The 27,654-nt window shown below is 34.1% G+C and overlaps 1 protein-coding gene across 4 annotated transcripts in view; it reads left to right on the forward strand.

The window, feature by feature from the left end:
• The window catches only part of CSMD3 (CUB and Sushi multiple domains 3), a 585,000-nt gene that overhangs the window by 78,677 nt on the left and 478,669 nt on the right, over positions 1–27,654 (forward strand). For all 4 annotated transcript variants that reach the window (XM_058018891.1, XM_058018902.1, XM_058018909.1 and 1 more), the window contains exons 2-3: positions 1,504–1,726; positions 27,076–27,188. In XM_058018891.1, the coding sequence (XP_057874874.1) occupies positions 1,504–1,726; positions 27,076–27,188 (336 nt within the window). The remainder of the gene's footprint in view (positions 1–1,503; positions 1,727–27,075; positions 27,189–27,654) is intronic.

The raw sequence follows: 27,654 nt of genomic DNA on the forward strand, positions 1-27,654 counted from the left end.
AAAGCCTGGAGAGGGGATGTAGACCTACATTCAGACTACAAAGCTGGTGGAAAATAAAAAATATTCTAAAGTCCCAAAAGTTTTAAGAACTGCCATAACTGAGTATTAAAACTTGAAACAAAATTATAGAAAAGGACTTGCCCTACCAGTGCACAGTGACTTGGGAAAGGCCTTTTTATAATTATTTGTGTTCTCTTATTTTTCTAAGGAAATGGATTTTCTATATTCAAAGGAAATTTTTTATAGTCCAAGAAAAGTTAGGGTTTGAATGTAGGGTAATTTCTGACACTTAGAAGGTTCATTTTAAAAAGGATCTATCAGCAGAACCACTTTTCAGCTTTGACCCACTGTACTGAGTTTGGCTGGGATAGTCTTAATTTTTTTCATGGTAGATCCTATGGTCTTATATTTTTTGTTTGTGACCAAAACAATGCTGAACATTTGATCGGTGCCTACACACCATCCAGGCTTCCTCTGCTTCTCATACTTCTGGGAATGGGCAAGAAGGAGGGAGGGGACACAGATGGGACATAGATAACTCCAACCAATAAAAGGGATATTCTAGAATGTATGGCAGCATGCTCAGTGGTAAAAGCTGGTGAAAAGAAGGAGGAAGGGACCACACTAATGGAATGAAGGAAGAAGGGACCATGTTCAGGGTTATGGTGTTTGTCTTCCCATGTAACCATTAGGCCTGATGCAGGCCTTGCTTTCCCAGAGGTGGCTGAACACCCTCCTGCCAAAGCAGCCAATTAATTCCTTCATCTGCTTTGCTTGCATGCACAGCTTTTGCTGTACCTATTAAACTGTCTTTGTCTCAACCCACAAGTTTTTTCACTGTTACTCTTCTTTCCTCCATCCCACTATGGGGAGGGTGAATATGCTGTGTGAGGGAGCAGCTCTGGGGCCCCACCTGATCACTCCAGTTAAATAACATCCACATAGGGTCAGTCAAAACATGTAAACTGTTAATATTTATATGAGTTGATATAGTGGGGCAACAGATGGCTATTGGAGGTTGAGCCCTTAAGTACAGAGTTCTCATAACCCAGATTTATTGATTGGGAAAAGCTTGTTCATAATAAATAGACTTTCAGTGCTTTCCAGAGCCAAAATGCATGGAAGAAAAGCACAAGGTTAATAGGTTTCACCTGTATCAGACCTGTATCCAAAGAGACTTACTTACTCTTCCATTTGACAAAAAAAAGGGAATTGATGTGAATACTTTGCTTCATAAGCAAACAAATTTAGTCATAGATGTTGTTATGTTTATTTTCAGAAATGCTACCATATGTCCTTAGATAAACAGTATGGAAAACACATTTGTTAGGTAGGTGGGATTGTTTTGCATTAAGTGGCCAGCATTTGTATAAAACCATGGGCTTTACCTTTCTAAATGCAGTAGTTACTAAAAAAATATTTTGATACTTTTCTAGTGATGTATTCTATTGAAGGTTGATATAAAAATAGATTACTAACTTTTTTTCCTTGATTTTTTTTTAGGATTTATTTATACCTGTGGTGGAACTTTAAAAGGACTCAATGGCACTATAGAAAGCCCTGGCTTCCCATATGGATATCCAAATGGTGCAAACTGTACCTGGGTTATAATAGCAGAAGAAAGAAACAGAATACAGATTGTCTTTCAGTCTTTTGCTCTAGAAGAAGAATATGATTATTTGTCATTATATGATGGGCATCCTCACCCTGCGAACTTTAGGACAAGGTAAAGAATAAATATTATTAAAATATCACTTGTAGTATTAAATAAAAAATATCTGATAAAGTAGTTAAAGCTAATGTTTTTTTTAATTATGGATTCTTTCTTGGTCTTTAAGGTGTGCTTCCTCTAATTTATCAGATGTCAAAATGTATATTGTGCTTTAATTCTAGTTAAAGTAATGGCTGAAGTTAATCTACCCCTCACAAAATTGGTCTCAATGAAACATAATTAATTAAGAAGCATGTGAGCATGGATAAAATTATTGTGAAGTGAATATGAGTTTGTGGAGGTCTCAGTTTACATGATCTAGTAATAGTGGAACTTTTGTAGTCTTTGAAACAGGGGGCTATTTATAGAGATCAGGAAACATTTAATTAAGGTAGACTAGGTAATTTGTGTGTGTGTGTGTGTTTGTATATGAACATCTAAAAAAAGGGTTTACAAAAAAATCTGTTTGAGATATCAAGGGTGTGATGTGCCACAGAACATTTTCTATCAGAGCCAACTTCAGAGTCTTAGCCCAGATGTTCAGTTCTGGAAGGCTGCAGTTTAAGGAATACATAATTATTCTGCAATACCAACAGATACATTACTCATACATTTGCTGGTTATCTTTACTACCATCTAACTTCTGTAAGTCAATTTGTCATCTGCCTAGACTTCTGTAAGGCCTTTGGCATCGCCACACAACAACCTTGTTATTAAAGGGGAGAAATTTGTATTTGATTGGGTGGACTGTCTGATGAATAACACAGTGGCCATGTGGCCATACTCAAAACATTGTATTCAACAGCTTAAACTCCAATTACAAATCAGCTACAAATGGTCTCTCAGGGGGTCTGTATTCAGAAAAGTACTACTCAATATCTCTGTTAATGATGGAAGTGAGTGCAGCCTCAGCAAGTTTGCAGATATGACCAGCGCAGTTGACTTGCTTGAGGGGAGGGATGCTGTCCAGAGGGACATCAGCAGGCTGGAGGAGTGGGGCAATGGGATGAGGCCAAGTGCAGCATCCTGGTCAGTTCCCAGTATCCATACTGACTACTGGATCAATGAATTTAGAGCAGTCCTGCAGAGAAAAACTTGGGGATATTTATAGATGAAAAATTGGATGTGAGCCTGTAACACAGATGAGGACTGGCACACCTCCCCTACAAAGACAGGCTGCGAAAACTGAAGCTGTTCACCCTGGAGAAGGGAAGTTTTTGTGGAGACTTGCAACCTCCCAGTATCTGAATGGGCCTACAGGGAAGTTGGAGAGAGATTCTTCATCAGGAACTGTAGTGATAGGTCAAGGGGGAATGGGTGCAAATTGAAAGAGGGGAAATTCAGGTCAGATATTAGGAAGAAATTTTTTACTGTGAGAATGGTTAGGCACTGGAACAGCTCCTGCCCTGGATGCTCCAGCCCTGGCAGTGTTCAAAGACAGTTGGATAAGGCCTTGAGCAACCTGGTCTACTGGGAGGTGTCCCTGCAGGGGGTGGAACTAAATGATCTTATAGGTCCATTCTAACCTCTTAAAATTCTTTGGATCTATCACAAGGTTGGATATGAGGAATAAATCCTGTATATAGAATGCAGTAAAATACTGGAACAAGTTGCCCAGAAAAGTCTTAGCTTTGTGTAACCTGAAAGATGTCCTTTCCCATGACAGTGGGGTGGGAACTAGGTTATCTTCCAAACCAAACCATTCCATGATTTTATCCTGTGATAAAGAATGTAATACATCTTCCAAATCAGGGAACATCCAGTTTCATTTTACTTTGCATAATGTTGCTCAAAGAAAGGCATGTGTTTTCATAATATTTTATGGTAAGTGTTGATACACTGGTAATGTATGTTTTAAACTATTGCATAACAATCTGGCATCTGATCACTAAAAGGAATGCGTAACTTGGTACTACAAGGAAATTAGAAGAGTAAAATTCTACATCTCAAATTTGTGCAGGATATAAATTCTCTTAAATGTTTAACAGTCAGCAGATGCAGAGAGATCATCTCTAATGAAATTGTTTTCCTTTGTACTTCTGTGTTTTCATTTCTGTTTCATGAATGCTTGCATGCAATTCTGATATCAGCTGCAGGAAAGAGGGAACTCACAGATAAAAGATTTGAGAGCTGTCTTCCAGAAGCATTTGTCCTTTCTATTCACTCCTCAAAATATAAAACTGAGATTTTCTCAAATGTTGGAGCCTGAATAGGCCCTCTCTGTCAGTTGAAACTTTGGTTGGTGAATCTACTTTAAACTGCAATCTCAAGGATTATGTGAACAATATTCTGCTCAAATGCAAAGAATAAAACTATGATACCATTTAGGAACCAATGGTCCTGACTGAGTTTCAGTTTAAATAAAAATCAGGGAAAGCAGATGATGGTAGTTAGCAGGCTAAAAGGAAGATGAAAATAATGTCTTGCAAAGGCAGAACTATTTTTCTTTATGTCCTGTTCAAGCGGCTGAAAAGTTTATATATATTTATGTGAACACATACATTCATATATATATGTATCAATACATAGATATATAGACAGATATATATGCACTTATAGATATATATGTGCAAGATTCTTTTGAAATTAAACTAATTCTTCAATGCTGGATCTTTAGAATATGTTTTTTAATATCTTAGAAGAAAGTCAAGGAAGCCTGTCATGCTTAAATGTTTCAGTACTGTATATTTAGGATGCCATTATATTTTGGTGAAGAACAGTGTAAGAAGTTATGTAGAAGAGAAAAGAATCAGTCAGCACTTAAAAAGGAAAAGATGATTAAGCCTCAATATAGGGCTTGAAATAGACTACTTTTGCAAGACTTACAAGATCTTTTCAGAATGTGGGTGTGGAAGAATAGTACACATTTGTGTGAGTGGAGAATTGGCTTTAAAATTTGGAAAGCATGACAGTGAAATTACGCAAGCTTTACTAAAATTTTCATAGTGACATTTATTTTCTCAGGTTGCTGTAGTAATTAGCAAGGGGATGTTTCCTTAAGTTTTCTTTTTTACAAATAAGTGAAGTTTTACTGAGGAACAGTTACTTGTGGAAACTATCGTTCTAGCATGACAATGTATTTTGACATTTTACTTAGTGACATGAATGAAAGTGTGATCAGATTACACTTTTCTCCCTCCCTTTAATTTTGTATCAGGCAAAAATATTTTCAGGGGACTACACATGTATTTGAAAAAATATATAACTAGACAGCTAAAAAAAACTGTCTTGGATAGACAAGGCCAATACTTCTGTTTTTTGCTTTAATATTGTGGAATAACTGTCTGTATGAATGAAATGATTTCACAGTTCAACTGTTTGTGAATCTAATCACCTTTGACTCCCTCCTCATCCAGTTTTGTACTTTGTCTAATTGGTCTCCTCAGAATTAAATCCTATTGAAATTACATTGCGTGTCTTCAGCAAATGCTCAACAGCTTTTAACTGATTTACCTGGCACTCAAATGGCAGACAAACAATAATAAATGGAAAAGAAGCATGTCAGATAGGACCACTATGGAAAATGTAGTCAGTATCTCACTTGCATCTTTTGCTGCATGCTTGATTTAGTTTATTTCACATTATAATCTTTGTTAAAAACTATAAATACAGAATAACTTAAAACCCTGATCTTTATGCAATTTTTTTTTATAAATCATATTTTTAATCACTTAAAAAAAGTTTACTTGAAGAAAGAAAGTGTTGCTTCCTGTATCTGAACCAAGCTTTTGGTAAAATTTCATAGTTGGGATATTTGTGATTTTTGAGTACCCTCTCTTTCACATTTATACAATTAGTTCCCCTCAAAATAAAAATTAAAAAAAAAAATCAAGGCTTGATGTTCTGATTGCTTTTAAAAACATTGTTTATCCTTATTTTGGTAAGTAGCTAATATTTCCAAATCCTGTTCTAGATAGAAGTGTTGCATTTCCAGATTAAAACTCCTGTTCCGTTTTTTCCAACTTTCCATCTTTCTCATTTTTTTGTGTGTGGCACAAGAAGAATAATTTCAGCTAATCTTACAACATGTTTTCAATTTTCTGAGTGCCCAGCTTGAGAAAAAAGGGTTTTGTTTGCACTAGTGATAAGAAATCCCATGCTTTAATGAAGTTAGCAGAAGGTATGCTTGAACCAATAAAACATCACATAAATCAACTGCTTTGCAAAGCCAGTAGGAGTCATCTGATGAAACCTTTTGCATGTTATGAAAATAGCCTTTAGTGCAACTTGTAAATAATTCATTGTACCAGTGTTATCCTAGGGAGCGGTGGGAAAAGATCCGCACGGAGGCACAAGGCAGGAGCCAAGGAGACGCAGCTCAGGCCGGGCTGGGAGAGCAGAGCTGGGACTCTGAGAAGCTCCAGCACAGCCTGAGCCGGGCCCAGGGCCCCTCCAGGCACAGCAGCTGGGAGCAGCAGAAGGACACAGGGATCACCACAGAGGCTCAGGCAGGAGCAGGCTTGGGGACTGAGCTGTAGCAGCATGCCTCAGGGTGGGCTGAAACACAGGCCCAGGGACCATGGACAGCCGTGGGTGGCCGTGCCACCATCTGAGGCTTGAGAGGGCCAGGAAGGGTTATTGGTTTTCTCAGAGTCCTGACTCTGCAGAAAAGAATCCGTGAGAAAATTATTTAATATTTGCCTATACAACAAAAGATATGGGCCTAACTATATGAATTCTTCATTGTGTACTTCTCTTGTCAGTCCTTGAAGAGTCACATGGAAACCATTATTAGTTTTAAAGCACACCCTCAGTGGCAGTGGTATGGTGCATATGTAGGTGGATGACTTAATGGCAATATAAACCCTGATTATTCCTTGCAATTATTTTACTTTGTAACTTGGACAATATCCTATTTTCTTCATTCTTTAAAAGAAATTGCTGAGTGTAAGACAACATATTGCTTGTAAATATCAAAAAGCATATTGGTATTTTTCTCTTTTTTCTTTAATCAGGGAGTTAGGTGCTTAGAATTAAATACCAATTTGAAAAGAGGTGTTGTACACAGCAGTTGTCTAAAACTCTTTTTTTTCTATAATTAGTTTGCAGTGTAGTATTCAAAATAGCTTTAAATGTTTGAATAATAATGTGACTATATACCCAAATTCAGTTTGCAGTTCCAAGGAAATATATTTCCAAATTTACTAGTACTTAACCAGTTAATTAATTTTACCAGTAAATTTTTTTGCCTGTTAAATGTTCATGATAAAGTTAACATTGCATTGAAATCAATGAAATAAGTTCAGATCTATTTCAGACAGAGAAATAAAATGCATCCCTTATGCAATTGTACTTGACTAAATTGAAGCATTTAATCCAGTATATTCCTGTCTCTGTATGTTGACTAAAATAACCTTTCATATGGTTATGCTCAGAAAGCTATTTTTTAGTAGCTGAAACAATATATTTTACAAAGTAAAAAAAAAATTATTTAGAAAATTATTAGCCTACCATAATGTTGTAGTAAAAATCATCATAAAATTTCATCATGTGTGTCCTCATAAGTACAGACATGGTACAGGAGTTTAGAAAGCTCTGCTATTAGAAAAATGGTATAATAATTTGTGATTCATTTGCAAAAGTGAAAAAAACTATTAATTTTTTTTTAATATAAGTGGAGTTGTGAGAAACTACCAAAAAACGAAATTTTTGATCCCTGAATAAATAAATAAATATATATATATATATATATATATATATTTCTTTTTTTCCTTGTATTGAGAGCCTGCAAGATCAACATGTATCTGCAGAGATATTTTTAAATGTTGATAACATCACTGTGTCCAAAGATTTAATTATATTAAAATCTTTTCTCTTGTGACTCGTGGTTAATTTTCTCTTAGGAACTTTAATGGAAGGAAGCTTTAAACATAGTGTTTAAAAGGGGAGTTTGTACTCATAGTTTTTAATCTCTTGTATTTAAGCGAGATAAATCATCCTTTCATCTACACTCCCTGCTGAGGCCACCAAGAATTAAATGTACAGGTTACCTGATCAGTCCTGCTGAGCTGAATAGGAGAAATTAACTGAAATTACTGGAGACATCTGCTACCTTTCCTCTGTTGGTGAATTGCTCTCCTAAAACATCTGACTCCCTGATTATGCCTACATTTTTAACATTTACTCCCCTTTCAGAGAAAACAGCATTTTCAGTAGATTAATAAGTAGATCTTTAAAATTTCAGCATGCTCCTAGTGTTAAATATAATTTGATATTGGCTTCTCACTCAATTACTTCCAAAGGTTTGAATTTGGTACTTAATCAACAGAATCATACTGACTGTAAAGTTAAAATTAAGTTCTTTGGTCCAACTTTGGTAAAAGTAGAGAAAAAAAAAGAGTGTAAAATATGTAAAATTACAATTTATCCTTAATATTCCTTCATATTAAATACTGCTACAATTGTAGGCAGCATGAATTGTCTGTTTACTTGACTCTGGGGCAAGGCTATGGTAACCAAGAAGGGGATGGAAAACCATCGAAGATGCCAGAAGAAGCAGCCAAACTGTCTTGTCTAACCATGCAGGAGTTAGACCTGTCTCAGTAGTCTCAGGGACCACACAAAGAGCAGAAGGAGTGATTTCCCTACCTGGTGAGGGGACATCCATATGGGTGATCTGAGCACCCCATCAGTGCCTGCTCCTGGCCTGAAAACCTTCTCAGATATCTGTTTCTCCATGATAAATGTGCCAGGTAGTACTGACAACATGAGCTAACACTGTGTTTTAGCTGAAAACCAATCACAAATCTATGGTAAATTTTCTCTGAATAATTTACTTTATTATTATTATTATTTTTATTTTAGAGCTTTGAAATCATAGAATTATCTATCCTTTTCTCTATATCTAAATTTTAATTGAAAACGATTCAGGGCATTGGATAAATAAAACCAAGTCAAAACAAAATCACCAACAAAATCCAAAGCGAAATCAAGAATACTTTCCTAATTTCATCTTCTCACTTAAAAAAAAAACAGCGCTAAGTTAAATGCTAACAATGCCCAATTTTAAAAGGCAAAAAATATATTTTTGGAAGACTAGATTTTGCCTTTGAAACTTTCTATTTTTAAAGTGAAAGAATTACAATTTACATCTTTCATTTGCTAAATTGTCAAATTTATTTTACAAGACTTTGATGAAGAAAGACTAGCAAAAGAATAAGTGTTGTCACTAGCAGAAGCTTCCGGTGCCCTCATTTAATAATTCTGCTTGCTTTTGCATTTCTTATTCCTTCACATATATGTTTCTCCTTTCAGTAGATATCAGTCTGTGTCAAACAGGCATCTCAGATTATTCTGCTAACATTGTTCTGTTAACAGAACAATGCTAACAGAATACCAGCCAGGTATCTCCAGTAAGTGTTTTTTTCTGACCCTGACCCTTTCCTTCTGGTCATTAGAAATTCATCCATATTTCTTTATGATCATTCATAAGTATCTTGGATCCTTTACTGTCTCCCAGCCAAACTCCTTACCTTATCTTTTTTTAAATGATTAGGCTATTATATATTTTTATATATTCACTCTATGTTATTATTAGAGCAAGTGTTCCACTCTTTCTCATACTGATTCTCATAAAAACCAGAAGTCAAAAATGGTCCACATTTTTGCCTTGCTTTTGCCTCCTTCTTCCTCCATTTCTGCTATATCAGGGTTTCCACTTTTAGAATTTCCTGACTTGAAGATTTGTTTTATTTGCTCTGTCTTTTCCTATTTCCTCTCCCTTTAGGTGATCTACAATACTAAAGATGTAGTGCAGGGTGCCCAGAGCTAGAGCCAATGTCTTTTCTGTGCAAGATGTCGTGAGGGTGTGTTGATTCTCCTTCCTGAATCCAAATTTTGTCATATGTAAATCCATTTTACTTCTTGCATGAGTATCCTTTTTTGTCTTATTAAGTTGTTTCTCATATGAACAATTCCTTCTTTAATCATATAAAGACTCTTTCAGAGTATTTTATCAATTCACTTAGATTATTGCTATTTTAAATAGCAGATGGTGTATCTAACTCCAAGTTAATTCTGTACATTACATCTACTAATTTAACAGCTGCTCAAGTTATCAGACTACTGATAAAATAGAGAAAAACTGTCAGCTCTGTGAGGTTCTAGATGAAGTCTGTCAGAGACAAGCTCTTTCTGACTGTTTTGTTTTAAGGGCTTTAAGACATGTCAGGGTGGAGTATTTGCAGTCTTCATTCACCACTAACATTGACAATTGAAACTTACAGAGCTTTCTTTTTCACTCTCCTGTTTACATCTTTTCAGATATTGATGAAGACCAGGACTTGTTGATAGGGAGATAATGAATTCTCTGTACCTCAAAAAGTTTCCAGTATTGTACTGTACCTCAAAAAGTTTCCATTACCAACCATAGCTCTGATTTTTTTCAGCTTAGGCTGTTTATTATGCCCTAAAAATATACATTTTTCTTCTTTCCTTGTGGTTCACTTCCTGTCCAAATTTTCAACCAGAACAGATACTGTCAGCTGATTAGGATCAAATTAGGGATTCTCCACTTTGTAAACAACTTCAAGTCTCTTATCACAGTGATTTTTACTTCAGCTGCTCCATGGTTTTTTAGGTTTCTCTATTATTTGCCTAGAAAGAGAAGAAAGAAAGGAATTTCATTTGAGAATTTAGAGACTAGTGAACAAAACCAACAGGATTATACTCTCACAAAGAAAGAGAAAATAAAAAAGGTATAAATCCTAGACAAAGACCAATGAGTAGATAAGGATACAGAAAACAACAAGAACAAATACCAAAGGAATTGAAGGAGACAAGGAAGGCCATTAAAAAAGGAAAGAAAGAACCAGCAACCAAAGTGGAAAACTATGAGATAGTAAACTAAAAGATTCTTAATAGGACAATTTTCACAGCACAAACAACCAAAATAAATCCTGCAAAATAAATAAATACTGTGTGAACAGAAGATGTGTGCAATCTTGAACTGAAAATTGGTAGGGACACAACAAGAAATACAGAAAAATTTGTAGATAAGAGAAACAGATAATTGAAAGAAATGTAACAGAATATATTGGTAAACAGATATTTAGCTCTGAGATGGATTCTGAGTAGACAAGTAATTTAAAAAGAGGAGGGTTTCCAAATCTGAAAAGTTTGCTTTGTGAAAAAATACATTGAATTAATAAAATGCTTGGCACTATGCTTATAAATGCAAAGCTGAAAGAACATATCAATTGTTCTATACTCTTAGGAATATTTTTACATGATGTTAAAAGTCTAGACACTGATAGAGAGAGAAAGGTAGATAATTAAAACTGATAAAAGAATTTGCTTGTCTAGACAAGGTGCCACTTGTCACCTGAATTTATACTTACATTGCTAAAAAGAAGCCAAGGTTTTTACAGGTTTGGAAACAATAGTTAGCTAGAAATGAAATCTACAGTAAAGTTGTAAGGATTTAAAAAACAAACCAAAAACCAAACTAAGCCAAACTAAATGAAACCTAAGCAACCAACTAAAATTTTGGCTATATTTGAAGGTGGAGGTAACTTTCTAGTAACTGATCTTAGGAGAGACTTTCCCATTATCAGCTTTCCATAGGATATCTTTCTCTGAACTGGATGGCCAGTGTGGCTGCTTTGAATTGGCTGATGGAAATTGGACTAGCTTGTTTACTTCTCATAGAATGCAAGAAAAACCTCTTTTACAGCCACTGAGATCTGTTCTCTGTCTTCTTTGGATAAACTGGTAACAAATTTAAACTGATAACCACCTAGATATGAAGAGTGCACTTGCCAGTTTATAGTGAGATGAGTATGATCATTTCTGAGAAACAAAAATTTTACTTATTCGCTTTTCTTTGTCTTGCTGAATTGCTTCATGGCATTTGAAACAACCTAGGAAGAAAAGCTGATTTTTGTTGTGGAGGCCACTTATACACTATAACACAGCCTGCCAGCACTCTCTGCGGCCATTAGTTTTTCATCTATGTTTCAGTTGTAGAAAGGAAAAGAATCATCACAATAATAGATTTGTCCCAGAAAGTTCTAGTCTTTGGGAAAGTATCATTCTATTACAGGACTGTCCAACTGTTAGACTTGTTTACATGACAGAAAGGTAACTCCTAAATCAGCTGTTAAATTCACCTTGTATTGTTGCAGTTAGCAGTATCAATAAAAATACCTTATAAAGTTGAGAATTGAATCAGAATATATCTGGAACAACCAAACATTGTTACTAAACTAAACCCTGAACAGTTGGTTCCTGTATGAATACACTATTTCTATTATCTTTGAAGAAAAGCATAATTCATTTTAACCTGTATGTTTGAAGAAAACCAAAAGAATCCTTTGAGGTTTTGTGCAAATGCATGTTTGTTTGTATGTATTTACATGTACACTAATTAGAAAGAACATCAGGCATATGGCTTTACCTGGAAAAGTTTTCTCTCTGTCTCTCTAATGCCGGGACCTGTAATAAGCAATGTGCTGGTAGGCTTTCAGCTTTGGGTATATTGAAAGTTGGAATTGCATTCAACATAATTCAACAATTTTATGTAGAGGTTTTAAACATTTTCTCTTCCCGTGTGTTTTGGGTGAAGTAGATTTAATGTTCCTGTATCTCAGGTTCTCTTGATGGTTATCTAGGGAAATTAAGTCTTGATAGTTTGGATTTTTTCCCAGTCTATTTTTGGACATAGGATTTTGTCTAAACATTTGGTTGTATATAACTGTGCTAAGTAATTGATCAATATGCTGTAACACCGGGTTTCATTATTATGCTAATGTGTTCCAGACATACATGGAGGTGGCTTTTAACGCTGTTTCATGAGATGCAGCTGTAAGAAATTTTTTAGCTGATAGTAGGCTATGAAGAAGTCAAATCAAAAACATGAGTTGCTTTTTAAAAAAATAATTGTAAACTTCATCACACAAATTTATTTATTGCACTTTATGTTTGGTTGGGTTTTTTAGTAAAAAATGTGTTTTCTTAAACAAAGTGTCTTTTTAGATTGGTATTTAGAGTAGCCCCCAATCATTCTTGACATTGAATTAAAAGGTAAAATTTGAAGAAATGTTCAAAGCAGGACCAACTTTGAATGTTCTGAAAAACCCTATTCACTTTATGCCTTGTTAAATGGGTTGTTTAAAGAATAATTTTAAACTGATTTCTCACTTTGCATTATGTGAAGCAGTGGTTTGAAGAAGCTAAATTTAGCATCTTTATAAAGCGTATATCCATAAAATGCAAGGAAAATGGAAAAGTTTTAAACTTTCTATGTAGGCTTTTCATTGTCTTTATCAGCCACAGTTCTGAAAATAGCAACCCTAACTCTTTATTTTGGAATGAAATGTGAGTAGCCAACTCATTTTCTTCTTTGTGAGATATCCTGTTTGCAGTAACAATTGCTTCCTTTTTAAAGTCTTGTTTACTCTGCTATCTGATTCTGTTAATGTCAGTCAATGGTGATTCAGTTAATGTCAGAGTTATGGCTCTGATATGGAACCAAGATAACACAGATAACCTATCCTTTGGTGATTGCAAAATAGATCAGCTAAGTGGACTCATATTTCTATTATAACTTTCTTTTTATTTAAACATGTTTATTAAAAGGCAAATGCTAGTTGTAGACCTGTCAGTCCAATAAGTATTTACAGATGTGCATTTTATGTGCCCGTAGCTATTATTCAATCCTAAATACAAAGAAAAACACTAGTTAGATTTTCTTATCTGATTTCAGCAAAAGTAACAGAATATTTTAAAATCTCTTTTCTGAAATGATTTTGCTATTTCTTTCTTCATTTTGGAAGTATTTCTTCTATGTTCAATCAGTTATTAAAAGATTATGAAGAGTGAAGGTTAGAATAAGGTACCTGACACAATTCTGTTATATTCCCTATGTTCTCCAAGTCCAAATTTTAATTTAGATTTTTCTCCCTTGGAAAAGGGAGCTTATCTTCTATTTTAAACGCAAGTATCCTTTTCTTAAAAAATGCTTTTCTTTGTCCTGCTAGAAGTTTTCTATGGTATTTCTTATGTAGCAACCAATATAGAATTAATAATTTACCTTCTATGAGACTGAAAATTGTATTTTTTATATATGTTTATATAGAATGTAAATTGTACTTATGTAATAGGTACATTACTTTAAACCCTTTATTTCACTACATTTGTAAAAATCATTACAGGGTCACATTTCTGGTTTGATGGGATAAAAAGCGCCTCAAGTGCCATAACCATTTTTATTAGATCTGTCTTTTCTAAAATATTAGATGTGTAAATGTAAAATATTTTCCATTATAATCTGGTTTTCTTTTCTTCTAATTTGTACTTAATTTGATTGTCTGTTTTGTTGGTTTTTTAACTACCCAAACCCCAAGAGCATTTCAGAGAAATTCAGAGCTTAATTTCTCACTGCAGTGGTCAAAAAGAAAGACTTTATTCATACTTATTTCCTCACTGCAGTGGATTCAGGCTCTGCCTTGAAACACCATATGCTCCAGACCTCTGAGTGTAAAGATAGACATACCCAGTGCTGGAGGAGAGACACCTTTACTCTAGCACCTCTCTTCCCTCTCTTGCTCTTTCTGGCATACTCTCCTTTTACGTTCTCTTGTAAAGTGAACAGGGGCCTGTGAGAAAAGTAAGTTGTTTCTGAGTCAGTGAAAGTTTTCTGGAAGAAAATGAATGACATAAAATCCATTGAGTTTTTTGTTTGCTTGTTTTGTTTAGGTATTGCAGCTAATTTAACTGATGAATCAGTTGGTTTTATTCTATTTGTTGTCATTATTCTGTTTTAAAAAGCTGAATTTTTCATATTAAAAAGGATATGGATTCTGAAATATATGCATATCGTTGGTCATCTTTTATGTGACCTACTATTACAAATTTATCTCTATACCAGAACAGAAATAAAGAATGTGGTGATAATGTCACAAGCCTTTTGCTCATGGATGAATTCCAGTGCGATACAGAATATTTAGTATAAGCTGAAGCTGTTCTGGAAGTTCCTGGCACCTACAATGGTGAGAAGCAAAATATGGCATCTCTCCTTTCCATATTGTGCTATTTTCACACATTAAGGCAAAGTTACAAAAGATAGTCCAACTCATCTAAGAGCTTGTTGTCACTCACAGAAGGGAACCCATCTCCTGTGTTCCTCTGGCTTTGGCTCTGTGATCCTTGTCTTTCTTCCACTGGCTCTGGCACTCTGCAGGCATACCACTTTGAGGATATGCTTCCCTTTGCTAACTGAATTGACTCAGGTTTATTTTTAAAGCAATAATTCTTCATCAGGGTGGTTAAATAAATTTAGAGAGAAGGGTGCAAATGACTAGAACCAGTGTGAACTCAGTGTTAAAACTGGGAAAATTGGATGGGGCAAGTTCCTCTCCTTTTGTGCTTTGAAGGCTCCAAGATCTGCTAAAACCTATCATAGATCTTCGTGCAGCTTTAAGATGAGGACAGTAAATTATATTGTCACAATGTTCCAGATACTCAAGGTTAAAAATATGTACTGCTTGTTTAATGCTTCTGTTTTTTAATTCTAGTTACTTTAGGACTTTATATGCTTTCAAATTCTCCAAAGGTTATTGTCTTGATATGTTTTGTTCTTAACAGTTTTTCTCTCCAAGAAGCCAGCAAGTCCACGTCCTACAGATTTTTAAAGAGTATTTGTATGGTACTGCAATATCTGGTTCTTCTTACTTATCATTTGAAGTTATTCTTGATAGTTTTATATCTTAAAATAAATTAAGTGCTTTAGAAAAGATAAATATTTATAAAATCTGTTTCATTTCTTATGATATAAAAAAAAGTGGAGAGTTGTTTAATAAAAGTTTTACATTTATAATGGATGATGGCAGGTTTTAGAAACATGTTTTGTAGAGAATATAATGATCATACTTGATGAGTACTTTATTATTTAATTCAAAGCAGCTGTTCAATTAACAGTTTTCAGCCTTGACCTATGATCATTATTTTAAAATAATAGATTGCATCAGCGGTTTTCCATTTTGACAGGGAAAAAATTATCATTTGACAAAAATTAAATTAGTTCATAAATCATATGTCAATTTGTTAATGACTTGTTGAACAAAGCATATTTTTATTACTATTTTCAATGAGAGTAAAACTCAAATCTAGTCGATCACTTCTGCTCAATCAATTTTGCTTTATTTTATAAACTATTAAATTCTGTTTATTTCTTTTAAACCAATTGAAAAGACACATAAAAATTGTAGGAGTTACTCCTATTAATATTTTAATTAGAATACTCTTAAGGAAGTATTTACATTTCTTACTTTCTTCCTGATTCAATGGCTAAGTAACTGTTTCTTTAGAAAGAAATTTGAAAGACCAAAGATAAGCTGAATTTTACCAGGATGTTGCAGTCCAGTCTTGCAATACTCTCAAATGTAATTCAACACCTTTATTAACTTCACAACATGTACAGATGAATGCACACAAGCACATCCAAAAACATAAACACTAAAGGGAATTGAACTTAATTGTCTATTACTCAGTAGATAAGTGTTATCCTTTTCTAACACACTCCTGAGATTTAAAAGTTGTTTGATCTGAATTGGTGTGTAAGAAAGAACATTAGAAGTTGTGCTGGGTTGATTTTGGCTGGCTGCCAGATGCCCATCAGCCACTCCATCACTCCCCCTCAACAGCAGGACAGCAAGAGAAAAGAAGATGAAAAAATTTCTGGGTCAAGACAAAGAAAAGGAGGTCTTATCTTTATGCCAGAACCCAATGTACATATGAAATTTATACATTACAGAGCTTCAGTCGCTGCCTAAAAATTGATTGATTTCTTGAATGATGGGATTTTCATATCCCATGCATTGCTTTAGCAATTCTATCAGTGATATATTGCTGAACTCTGAATTCACTTATTAGTTACATGTCTAATCTCTTTCTGAATGCTTTTAAACCCTTGGATTAATTGAACAACTAGTTCAACAAGGTAATTGAATTTCATTTTATCAGTTTTAGTTTGACACTTTTCAGTTTAATTAATAAGTGTGTGTATATAGCAAGTGAGTGATTGATCACTATTATGGATGATTGTGTGATCCAAATAATCAGAATTCTTTTGGAGTTTATTTGATCCTCACTCGGATTAGCTACTAATATTTGCAGACTTTTTGACCCTTGAGATTCTTTGAACTTGCTATTAGGATACGGTCTTTTCTGCTCAAAGCTCAAAAAGGCATGGTTGCATAGGTGGGTCCATAAAACACGGATGTGAGAATAGGCCAATGCATGGGAGTGTTAATGAGAGATTAGTTTTACTCTGGCAGTTAAAAGAGTCATCAGAAACTTATAATCATGGAAATATTGTTGATGCTATCCATCAGATTAAGTACACAATTCTCAAATCTTCAGAAACTTAAATTCATATGTAAGATGTAAAGAAGGTTATTTTGCTTTAAGAAATATTGTGGTGTACTAATATTAAAATATTGTCTTTTTAAAAAATGTAAAACTTCTTTTAATTCTTGAAAAGCATTTATTTTCCATTTGGAAAAGAAAAAAAAATAAAAGTAACTCAGAAAACCCGCCCCAAATATATGCTATAAACTGAGGAAAGTAGGAATGCTTTTGTGTGCAAGTAGAATCATAGAATCATTGTGTTTCCTTGGGTCCTGTCACCGGTCACCACAAAGAGAGACCAGGGTCTGCCCCTCCTCCTTCTCTCATGAAGAAATTGTAGAATGTGATGAGGTCTCGCCTCAGTCTCCTCCAGACTGAACAGGCCAAGTGACCTCAGTCTCTCCCCACATGGCTTCTCTTCCAGCCCTTCAACATCTTTGCTTCCCTCAGGCTGAGGCCACACCAGTGCAGAATAATGGGGGACCATCTACTCCCTCAACTGGCAATTAGTGCAGTACATGATGAACTTTGTACATCTACTTGATGTAGAAATACTCTTGTAAAATTTATATCATAAATAAATAGTGGTAGTACTAACAAAGATTTGGGTTTTTTTCCCCTCCCCTCAGTTAGAGGTTCCAGGGACATCTTATTGTGATCTTTCAGTACTTAAGAGAGGCTTTTAAGAAAGACAGGAACACATTCCCAGTAGGGTCTGTGGTGGTAGGACAAAGGTTAATGGTTTCAAACTAAAAGAGGCTGGATTCAGACTAGATATAATGAAGAAATTTTTTACAGTGAGGGTGGTGAAACAGTGGGCCGGATTGCCCAGAGAAGTGGTAGATGTCCCATCCCTGGAAATATTCAGGGTAAGGTTGGATGGGGCTCTGAGCAGCATCCTCTAGTTGAATATGTCACTGCTTATCACAAAGGACTTGGACTAGATGACCCTTGAAAGTGCTTTACAACCCAAAGGTTTCTATGCTCCTATGACTTTATTTATCATAAGGACTGTGAAAAAGAACTTTCTAAAGAGATAGGGCTTTTAAAACAAGCCTGAATCTTGGTATTCAAGTCTTTGTACCTGTTCAATCACTGGAAGAACAACACTTTCTGACTTTGGTATGTGCTGTCAGACTAAGCACGTTAGAATTTCAAGGCTCTCTCTCCTGTGGTATTTGTGATCACTTTGGTCTGTTACTTAGAGCACGTGACAGGGCTATTACCACACAGAATAATTTGAATCTGATTCAGTGTGTCTCTTGGACAGTTAAGGACTGGATCTGACTGCCCAGAAGGCTGAGACACCTCCTTTCTTGCAGATTTTCAGAACCTAACTGTATAAAGCCCGAACAAACTGTTTTGACCTCAGACCTGCCCCTGCATTGTTTGATATCCTCTTATTTAGTGCTGTGAGATGAATATTTTTTATATCCAAGCAATCTTTTTACAGTAATTTTCACATATATTTTTCATATTTTCCATATTAAAACTTTTCTATTTATTTATTTGGGATGATTAATGTAATTTTCCTTGTAACGTGTAACCTTGTAACATGTGAGGGAAAAACATAACAGGAGCGAAAAAAAATCTTTCTTTTGTGATATTCATGATACTTTCAGTGGATATGGAGTCAGTAAAAAAATGCTAAAATCGTTAGAGCTGCATCTCGAGCACTAGGCTGTGGAATTTGATATAGAAATCCAATAGCATGAGACGTACTTCAAACTTATAATCTGTATGCATTTGTGTATGGAGTTCAGATTTCTGAGAAGGAGGAGAAGCATAGGTAAATATGTTCTGGACCACTTTAAAGGTTTTGTTCAAAAGCAAAAATATTTGCAGTTAACAGTTGTAGATGACTTTACTTTTAAAAATACTTTATTTGATTACTCTTTCATATACTTAAAAACATTGTTGATACTTAAATAATGTATTTAATGATATAGAATATATTTTGTTTCATCATTTTTGGTAGTGAAATACATAAGTAGTTTTTAAAATCATATTGCCTTGCTTTTCTTAGTTTTCTCTTGACTGTCATTTATGGATGACTGCTATTGCTCCTCAAATAGTTTTCAGAGCTTTTGAAACTTTCTACTGGTAGATGCTCGGTTTGCTGTTTAGAGACCAGAGATGCTGTTGTGGCTTAACCCCAGCTGGCAACTAAGGACCACACAGCCACTCCCTCACTCCCCCACCAGGGGGAAGAGAAATTGAAGAGTAAAAGTGATAAAACTCATGGACTGAGACAAAGACAGGTTGTTAGGGAAATCCAAAGCCACACACACAAGGAAAGCAAACCAAAGAATTAATTCACCCTCAGGCAGGCAGGCAGGCATTCAGCCACCTCCAGGTGAGCAGGCTCCCATGAGGAGTGATGGTGACTTGGGAAGACAAATGCCATCATTCCCAACAGCTCTCCTTCCTTCTTCTTCCCCAGCTTCATAGGATGAGTGAGACACCCTGTGCTGTGGGATATCCCTCAGGTCTGGGGCTCAGCTATCCTGGCTGCATCTCCTCCCATTCATCCCCAGCCCAGTAACTAGAGTGGAAGTGCAGGGAGCAGCAAAGGCACTGCCCAGCAGGAACAGAACCATCCCTGCATTATCTCACCGTTTTCAGCACAAATACAAAACATAGCCCATATTAATCAGTGTGAAGAGCATTAACTCTACCCCAGTCAAAATCAGCACAAATGCTTACATGTCTGATGAATTATTATGGAAATTACATAGAAAAAAAGAAGATAACAGACTGAAAGAGAAAGAGACGCTAGATTTTGCATTCCCATGAAAGAGGGCAACCAAAAAAATTAACAACCAAAATATGGGATGTCAAATTTCATACATTCAACATTGAAAATCTATGTTTATTAAGTAATCATATATTTTCTTTAATATCTTGGTATAAAAAGTAAGAAAATTCCATGACATGTAGAAATAAGGGGATATGGTCCTCCGAATCAAATATTTGATGAGTATTAGATAAAAACAAATTTGCAGCTAGAAAAAAATAATGAAGAATGTTGTTATTTTAGTTGAGTAGATGCTGGCCACAGCAAATGCAACAGCAAATTGGGTGAGAATATCATGCTTTTATCTTAGAGAATGCAAATAAGCAAACCCTTCTGTTGAGGGCTTTCTTTTTTCCTTTTTTTTTTTTTAATAATAATTAGAGTTAGTGGGAAAATGTTAAACAACTATCTGGCAGGCAAAAGATCTCACTAAATTTCAAATTGAATCAGTGTAGCATCAGGCTAGTCAGATGTTAAATCTAATCATCTGCTGCTTAGAAAATTAATAGAAGTTTATATGAATACAAAATCACACAGACAGGACTCCAGCAGCTAATAATGGATTCATCAGTATGTGGTCCAACAAAACCAAGCCCCAACAGTACCCAACGAAATTCAAGATGTATTTATTTGCAAAGTATTGACTGGTAGTGTCTGCATAAATAACAGATAGCAAGTTACTGGATATACCAGCAAATATAAAATGGCTGGTAGAAGGATTATAGCTAACTTAATGGGAAAAATCCACTGGTGATGAAGCTTCATTTTGTATATGTGTTATGGATTTTTGAATAATATTTTCTGAAGATTATCAACTTAAATATGTACCATTAAGACCAAAATTTCTTAGTGGAAAATTACATTCGTGTAATTTGTTTAAAAGAAAAAAAATTAGAAACATTTTATCTGTTATTTGAAAATATTAGATATTTCAGTTTCCTGTAAACTGCTAAATACAGAATAAAATTTCTGTTGTAGTTTTCCTTTACTTGTGGGGAAGATCTTCCATGAAGTTATACACCAGTTTGTTTTACCTGCCTCCCTTTTATACTTAGACTTTGCTTATTATGCATATTCTTTTTCAGAATCTATCTTCTCCTTTTTACAGGAATAAATAGTTATTTGGAGATCAAACTAACAGTGAGAATGTGTAAACTTTGACATTCTTTTTAATTTTGCAGTCAAAGTTACAATAACTCGGCATGTTAACACGTTTTATGTTTCTGCATAATTTTACATAAATTAGGGACAAACAATTCTTGCACCTTTCAGATTAGACTAAAACCCTTCCTGCTGTAAAATTTCTGTGACCTAATCAAAAATTTATTGAGATTAAGTGAGACTGCTATTCACTTAAAACTTTTCTGGTGAATTTCTTTGGATAATCTCCTATCTAAGCAGAAGTACTCCTGAGGAACTGTATTTTCTTTGGAAATAACTAATAAACTGTAGAAAAGCTAGAATCTTGTGAACCCAAAAAGAAAGCACAACAATACAAAGAGCTGTTAAAATACATGCAAAAAATTACCTATTTAAAAGCATAATCAATGTCAAACAACAAATATCTAAGACACACAAGCAAAGAGGAAATGCAGTCATCTTATTCGTCACATCGCAGTCTCAAGTAAACAATTTATCTAGGAGCACTTTTCTATGACTAATCAAGATTTCTTTCCATAATTTCAACTTTGCAATTATGAAATGATTGCTCTATTTAGATTCTGAAATTGGGAGCTGGTCTTCCTTGAGGGCTGATGAGTTTAAAGTTCAGCATGCAGCTTAAAGTGATATATGATTTAAGTTTCATCACAAGGACCACAGTAAAAGCAGAAAGCAAATGACTGATCAAACTGCAGAAAATTCCAGTCAGAACTCTAAAGTCTTGGAAACCCCAAATCTGAGATGATTTGTTGTTTTAAAATTATGTCATATGTGATTGAGAAAAGATGGTGGGAGAGATTAAAACAGAGAGATTATAATTACTCTTGGAGTACTAGTGTAAATATACTTAGAAAATGAAAACAGACAGGTTCAACTGTTTAATATACATGCCTTCTTTTTTTGAATCTATAGCATGTGACAGAATATAGTACAGGAGGAAGAGACACGGGGACACACTCTGTAAATGACCTGTTTGAAAGAAAATAATTGTGTCATTTTTAATCATTTACAATACCAAAAAATATTACTAAAAATTTGCATATAGGTTCAAACATTATTCCTACTGCCCAGAATTTATTTATTGTATTTTAATTGGTATTGAAAGAATATTTAGAAATTCCTGCGTACATAAGACAATTTTTCTTTGAGACTCCATTTGACTTTTTCCATTACTGAAAAATAAATGAGGATGGTGTCAGAAGACATATAAGACACAGATTCCTTCAAAACTAGTCTCTCACCTCTCTCACCTGTAAAAAGACATCCTTAACCACTTTATTTGTACATTATGAAATTGTATGCGCTTGGACCCTGAGTATTTAGAGACATCTGAGGACCCAAAAAAAAATCTAATTTCATCAAGAAGTCTTAAGAAATGAAAATATAGCAGTGAATATAACAGCTATTGTTACTAATCTGTCTACAATATTACTAGCACTCATACTCAAAGAAACTAATTATTCAAAAATATACAGTTAAAATTGTACAGAATTCTACTAGAATCTACCTCTTTTTTTTTTTTTTTTTTTTTTTTTTTTTTTTTTTTTTTTTTTTTTTTTTTTCTGTTGGTGGTCTGTGGTGCTTTTTATGTCCTCTTGGATCCTAAGCCACTTTGGTTTTCCTTGAGAGGATAAAGATGACACCATGGGGTAGTCATGGAAAAAAACCAACAAGATTAATTCTTTGTCACAGAGTATGATGGTGATGATTCTCTTCTCCTCAGTCTTGGGTCTACATGGGTAATTTAATCTCATATGTCCTTTGCTCTGGTTCCAAGGAAATGGGTGCTTCACTTCTCCATTCTTATACTCTGAGATGATTGCAAATACATTGATAGATTCATACTACTGAAACTATATAACATTGTAGTTTTGCATGCAAGTAATACATAAATTTTGAATACATATTGTGTCTCCAAATGATGCCTATAATTTTACCATATTTACTACTGGAGCTTTAGAATTTCTATATACAATAAATATTTCAGTATGAGCATCTGGTCTTTCTGATATAAAAAAGTTGAATCAATGGAAATACTTCTTAACCCTTTCCTGTGCTCCCAGAAACATCTGTAGCCTTGCACTACATACATAATGTGTCCATTTTCTGTGGGTGTTAGGTGCCTGGCAAGCTTGTTAGACACATCAAGAAGAAAAAAACAAATATATTCATTCATGCAGTGTATTCATTTACAAATTTGTATCACTGTTCTGTGTTTGATAACATTCTGTATCTAAACTGCATCATCAAAATCAAATACTCAAATAGACTGTCACAATATAAAATTTGGGTTTTTAAGAGTTGAGACAGAAAAAAATAGGTTTTTCTTAAACCTCTGTAGATATTGTCTTTTAGTTCCCATGGTTTCCCATGGTTTCCCATGGCTACCTAGTACCAGGTACTAATGGGATCTCTTAATGAGGTCTGAGAACACTTCCAAAATCAAAAAGGGAAAGAAGAAAAGGAACAGATAATCCCACCAAAAAGAAAAGAAAGAAAAAAAAAAAAAAAAAAAAGAAGAGAAAGTGCATCTGCCATATTTATTTTTTTTTTTCTGCCAAAGTGGTAGACTATAAAGGAATAATTTAAGAGCCTACCAAAAGATGTAGGCATGTCCTGCTTGGCCTCCATCTCTCCAGAAGCACATGCATCTCACAGTGGTACAATGTCATACCTACCAACTCTGTGGTTATGTTTCAAATATCTCACAGTATCTAACACAGCAGTAGAGAGTCACCTGAATAACTCCATTAGGTATTTTAAATTTGAAAAAAGTTGGTACAAATGGAATAAGATATGCAAATGCAATGTAAGATGGAAAATTGTTGCAGATAAAAAAAACTTCAGCTGCTAGAGGAAATTTAAATTTTAAATGTGTATAATATGCATATGATATCTGCTTAACGAGATAACTACTTATTTTGCATAATTTTTCCACCTAAAGTTTCATTTTTACCAGAGTACTGAGTTAGACCTTTAGTTGTCTAACATTTAGTTGGACATTGAGACTGATCTGAATAAGTGGCAATCAGATCCACGCAGATACATTGTCTTACAGGTATTTTGGTGTGCTTACCTGCCATCTCTCTCCTGCAGTTATGATGTGCTTGATATGTTTCATTTTAAAAGGCAATGAAAACTATTCTAGCTAACACTTATGACAGAGTTGTAGAGTTTAACATACAAATAAGACTTAAGCCCTGAGGTCAATATCCTTTTGTACCTAATGAATAGTACTCAAGTATTAGTTTATTTCAATATGAATTACATTACAGTTATTTCTAAAAATCTGTAGTATTTTACTGAGTGATATTTGCATGTTGAATTTTTACTCACTAAAATTTTTGATTAATTTTGCATCCACTAAACCAAAAATACCACCTTTGAATTTCTTCATATCATTTCAAGTGTAGCAACCAAATTAAAGAAAGAAGCTTATCCTTTTTGACTAAATGCAACATAATGATGGTTATAAAAGGCCCACTGATGAAAGCTAAATGGTATCCAACAGCTCCTATAATGATCTGTTTTGCATCAGGAGTTGTAATGTTTACTATGTTAGTAACATATGCGTTTATTTTAAAAATCCACTATCCATCTAAGCTGCGTCTACATACCACTCATAAAATTCAATGCTTTGGGATCACTGTATTTCTTTTCTGCTGGGTATATGTTTATACTCAGAATTCTTTTAAATCTTTGAGTACATAAATGGATACCAGCTAGACCTACTGTGAGTTTTATTCTAATTATTGGTTTGGTTTTACATTAGGCCAACTTATTTTAAAGTATTGATGCTAACCAATAAATTAAGTGATTTATTTGTTGATGACCAATCTATTAGAAAAAATGCACTGATACTGATTTATTAAAAAATTATGCATATGCCTGTTTGGGAGATGTAAGCATTTTATTTCCTTTTCCTATTAATAGAACAAAAGTATACTTTCCTAACGAAATGAAAATGCATTTCCTTAATCATAAATATTCTGTACATAATTATCCATCTTTTCATATTAACATAAGTTCTTTAGTCTTGTTTTAATGACATTATTCATAAAGATATCAATGACAAAACAAAGAACAGCTTTCTAAATACACCCTCTAAGGACATGCTATATATAAATATGTGAATATATATGTCGTTAGGGACCTTTCCTTCTTTTGTTCATGTTTTTCATTTTCATGGTTATATGATGGGAGTATTATTATCATTTGGCTTTCATATCTGTCATGACTGTAATATGGCAATAATTGGCTACTGTATTAAGGAGGTTTTGTTTTTTTTTTTTTTTAATTTTGTTTTGTTTTCCAAAGATTGTTTAAGAAAAAAACATCAATATAATACGTATAAATTTGCAGTATCTGTTAAGGATACCAAGTACATAGAGATCAAAGAAAAATTTAAAACTTTTTATGATCCCCACACAAATAAGCTTCATAGTGGATTACTGCTACACTATATTGAACTCATCTAAAGGTATCTTAAAGCTAAAAATAGGCAAAACATTAAATAAATGCTAATATTGCAATTACACCATTTTTTAGCAAATTATTTCCTGACCTTTTGGATTCTGGGCTTCTCATCACTCTACATCCTTCCTTCGATGAGATTAGAAATGCTGATAATGGCAGGACATAACTTATCAGCTAATTTGTGATTTCAGAGGACTGAGACTGAATTTCAGAATAAGCAGCAGTAAATGTATTAAAACATCAGTAAACGCCATTGGTGTTTGTTCCTACATCAAGCAAAATAAAAAATACGTCATCTCTTCCAGCAAAATTATCAGAGTTTGCAAATTTCTTAAAGCGTGCTAAAGACCAGCCTACCTAGCTGCACATATATAGCTGTATTAAAAAAAACAAAGCAAACCAAAAAACTAAACCAAACAGAAAAAAACCCTAGCAAACAAAATATCTCCATTAATTTGTTATAGCAATGAAAAAGGAAAGCGTAAATCTTGAGCCACCCAGATTAACTCTGCCTTTTAACCCGCATTGAACAGTAGGTTGGACTATGTGGCCTCTACAGGTCCCTTTTGACCAGCATTTTTCTGTTGTTCTTAATTCAAAGTAAAATGTAAAATAAGGGCTTATCTCAAACACATGGAAATAATTTTAATCACAGTCATTAATAATATATATTAGCCCATCTACTACACAATTCACCACACATGGCTGAGTGGGTTCCAAAGGTATGTGTTGATTTCACGGGTCTAGGTGTACACAGCTAAATTTTTCAACTTGTTCTTTACACATTTTTGACAGTTAAATGTTATGGGCTATATTGGTCTGATATGAACCCAGATAAGGTTATTCTCCTAAAACTGAGGAAGATAAGAGTTGTCATATGTACATCAAATAATTATGTAGAAGTGAGTATCAGCAGAGCTGAGGACACAAAAAAATTTTCTTTCATTTGTGTCCCAAACACAGTGGTTTTAATACAACAAAACAAAACCAAAATTAAAAGTGACAAAATCACAAACCTTAATGACCCTGTAATTCCTTTCAAGAGAGCTTTTTGTATGGATTTATTATTTCACAATAACGCTGCTCTTCGAGTTGAAATTAAAAATGTCTTCTCTGATGCCAAAGTGCACTGTTTAAATACTAAATTCCCTCATTAAAGTGAATCATGGTCCCTTTCTTTCATCATATTACTGTGGAAAAATTCAGCTACTACAAATTTTAGTAGAAACCTGTATAAGATATTTAATGGAATACATTTTTGAACATAAAGCCTAAATTGTCTTATGTATTGTGATTTCTTTGGTTGTTCTATTTTTCCAGCTACTGATAATCTGAACTGGTTTTAAATCCAGTTTCTGCATCTTATTATCATCTATTCTAAGTCTAGTATCCGCCAAATATAGTCAAATTTTCTAATAATTTCTCATTTGCTACATAAAATAATTTTTGCAAATAATGCAAACCACATCCTTTTAAGACAATTGTCCTTTCCATGATTAAATATTATTGAGAACAGCCATCTGTCACACACAGTTTTATTTTCCAAACAATTAACCATGAATTGTGCTTTTTTTTTTCTTAGGTTAACAGGATTTCATCTTCCTCCACCTGTGACAAGTACAAAATCTGTATTTTCACTTCGCTTGACAAGTGACTTTGCAGTTAGTGCTCATGGGTTTAAAGTTTACTATGAAGGTAAGACATTCTTAACAAAATAATCTGGTTTTTTCTTCCTCTGATCATTATACATGAAAAAATCCCTAAACTTTCCACAGAAATATACAGAAATACACATAGATAACCTTATCCAAGTTACTATATTTTCTTTTCATGTAATCATTCACAGATGCATAGCCATGTCTCAAACCAAAATATTTTGAACTCTATAATCTATAGTACCATCCAGACACAATATTTTTTTATCTGTAATAGTGATAAGTTCTTTTAATTCTGAGAAACTTAATTGTTATTGAACAATTGTTATTCTGGTTCTTTTGACACATGCATATTCAAATTAATGTCAAGACATTGCTAGTTAGTCTTGAATATCACTGGATAGTGGCATCTGCAAATTTTATGGATGGAAGCCTTCTCATATGTTTGCACAGGAGAATTGCTGACTCAGTTCTCTGAATTGACATAAATATATTTCTCTACTGCT

Source organism: Melospiza georgiana, chromosome 1, assembly GCF_028018845.1.
Source record: "Melospiza georgiana isolate bMelGeo1 chromosome 1, bMelGeo1.pri, whole genome shotgun sequence".
Lineage (NCBI taxonomy): Eukaryota > Metazoa > Chordata > Aves > Passeriformes > Passerellidae > Melospiza > Melospiza georgiana.